Source organism: Gastrolobium bilobum, unplaced genomic scaffold (genome assembly GCF_033153095.1).
Source record: "Gastrolobium bilobum isolate Gb01-03AN ecotype WA unplaced genomic scaffold, APGP_CSIRO_Gbil_v1 utg74081, whole genome shotgun sequence".
Lineage (NCBI taxonomy): Eukaryota > Viridiplantae > Streptophyta > Magnoliopsida > Fabales > Fabaceae > Gastrolobium > Gastrolobium bilobum.
In genome coordinates this window covers 65,204-67,557 of record NW_026899024.1, presented here as the reverse complement: position 1 = coordinate 67,557, position 2,354 = coordinate 65,204, and the positions used below count along the sequence as shown (strand labels likewise).

Genomic DNA, 2,354 nt, shown 5'->3' with positions numbered 1-2,354 from the left:
GCGTCCTTAGGGCACACTTTGTTCAGGTCAGTGTAATCGGCGGACATCCTCCACGCCCCGCTGGGCTTTTTAACCAATACTGGGTTGGAGAGTCAGGTTGTATACTTAAGTTTTTTAATGAAGCCAGCGTCATGGAGCCTTTTTACTTCCTCATCGATCACCTTCTGGCGATCGGGGCCAAACTTTTTTTTTTGTGAGACCGGCTTTGCTTTGGGGTCCACGGTCAATCGATGGCAGCACACTTCGGGGTCGATGCCAGGCATATCAGACAGTTTCCAGGCGAACAGATCTCTATTACCTCGTAGCAGTTCAATCAACCTGTTTTTTACTTCAAGATCGGCGATCGCCCCGATTGTGGTTGTTTGGTGGTCTGCATCGCCCAAGACGACGTGCTCTAATGCTCCATCTGGAGTAGGCCTGGAGTGTTCCACCCGGGGGTCATCCCTTGCGTCAAATTCTACAAGAAAGCACTGGTCAAGTTCCTTATTATTGCTGCTAGGGTTTTCTTTAGTTACCTGGGTTATTATCAATTGAGGCGCTGGTTGGTCCTTGAAGGTAACCCTGGTTGCCGGTTTCAAAGATATGTTGCAACAGCTCCGTGCTACCATCTGGTCTCCTTTAACCGTAGCGATTTTGTTATCCCTAGCTAAGAACTTCATTGCAAGATGTGGGTGAGATACGCTCGCCTCAAATGCGGCAAACATCCTCCTTCCGAGGATGGCGTTGTATGCTGACGGGGTGGCAAGAACTAAGAACTGGATGTCTGCAGACCTTGAAGTGGGTGGCGTTCCCATTGATAAGCGTAGATTTATCATGCCGAGGGGCTTGGTTACTGTTGTATTGAAACCTGACAGCTCACCAACAACAGGGGTTAAGTCATTGACCGTAAACCCTAATGCCCTGAAACAAGGTAAAAATAAGATGTCAGCAGAGCTGCCATGGTCAACAAACACGCGATTAACGCCAAAATTAGCTATTATTGCTTGGATGACTAAGGGGTCATCATGTCCGGGTAGGACGTCGCCCAAATCGATGTTGTCCCAAACAATTTTAGGCCTGGAGTGTTCTGGGTTGGCTTTGGCTTTGTTGATGATCTTTCCAGACACCGCAAAACACTGTTTCAAATGTTTCTTTCTGGCGTTTGTCGTTTCTCCACCGCCACTTAGTCCGCTTGCAGTCATGTTTATAATTCTGTGCTTGATGACAGTCGGATCCTCGTCACGCTCTGCGCGCCCTTCACTATTGTTTGGGCTGGTTTGGACCCTGCGGTTTCTTGGGGAGTTTTCTCTGTGGTTATGTTCGCGGCGAGGTCTGTAGTCAACTAGTCATACTGGTCGGTTCTTCGCCTTTCTGGTGACCTGCTACGATCACGGCGACGCCTGCCGGCACCGATCTCACGCCCAGAATTATTCGTCTGCCTTTGGGAGCCTCCCTTGATTAGCTCGTCAATCTCATCCTTGAGGGATCTGCACTCTTCAGTGCTATGGCCATTGCTACGGTGGAATTTGCAATACACGGTGATCTCCTTGTCTGGCTGTTGGGGCTGTGGGTTACTCTTGCGTTCTGTGTATTCAGTTTGCATGACGTTGTGTGAATGGAACCTTTGGGAATCACGCCCTAAAGGGCGGTTGGAATACTTGGAGGATTTGTGACTTTTCCTCTCTTCATCCTGGTGGTCTTTTTTGTTGGCTTTCTTCTCTCGGTTATGAGAGTCGTCAACTCTACTCCCCTTATACTCTTCAATTCTCATGAACTCTTTAGCCTTTTTCTTGACCTCTTCGAGGTCAGTAATTTCATGGCGGCGAGCTCATATACGAACGCCCCTTGGCGCAGGCTGACAAGAGTATGTGCACCTGCACTTTAGGGTCTAAGCCTTGCACCTGAAGATCCTCTTTGTCGAAGTGGTTGAAGAAAGATCTGAGGGGTTCCCTGGATTGCTGGCGAATTTTTTCGAGGGCATGTACAGACTTGGGCACTGGGCGACTTGTTGCGAAGTGGGTCTGGAATTTGCTGGCCAGATCATCCCAGGATGCTATACTCCCCGTTGGAAAAGTGGTGTACCATGTCGAAGCTTTACCCCCAAGAGTGTAGGGAAAGTACTGCACATAAGGAGGTATGTCTCGCCATGCAGGGTCATTGCTGCCTCAAATTTCTGGATCCATTCAAAAGGATCTATGTCGCCCACATACGTTGTGATATTTGATGGTCCTTTGAAACCAAGGGGTATGGGCTTTAGGCGTAGACTATCGGTCAGGGGTTTGTTGCGTCTTGAGGTATTAGCGGGTGTTATTCGTAAGTTCGGGTTACGAGTATGTAGGTCTGGTGGTGGGTGTGGTGCTTGGGGGGCCTCAACA

The 2,354-nt window shown here is 49.1% G+C and overlaps 1 protein-coding gene across 1 annotated transcript; it reads right to left on the bottom strand.

The window, feature by feature from the left end:
- Window positions 1-1,321: 1,321 nt before the first annotated feature.
- LOC133286298 (uncharacterized) lies at window positions 1,322-1,750 on the bottom strand. Its single transcript, XM_061483697.1, has one exon. It carries the CDS (start codon window positions 1,748-1,750, stop codon window positions 1,322-1,324), a length of 429 nt encoding a protein of 142 aa, XP_061339681.1.
- Between the last annotated feature and the right edge of the window lie 604 nt (window positions 1,751-2,354).

Excerpts from the sequence above, each read along its gene's own strand:
- LOC133286298 (XM_061483697.1), bottom strand. The coding sequence starts at position 1,750 with ATGAGAATTGAAGAGTATAAGGGGAGTAGAGTTGACGACTCTCATAAC.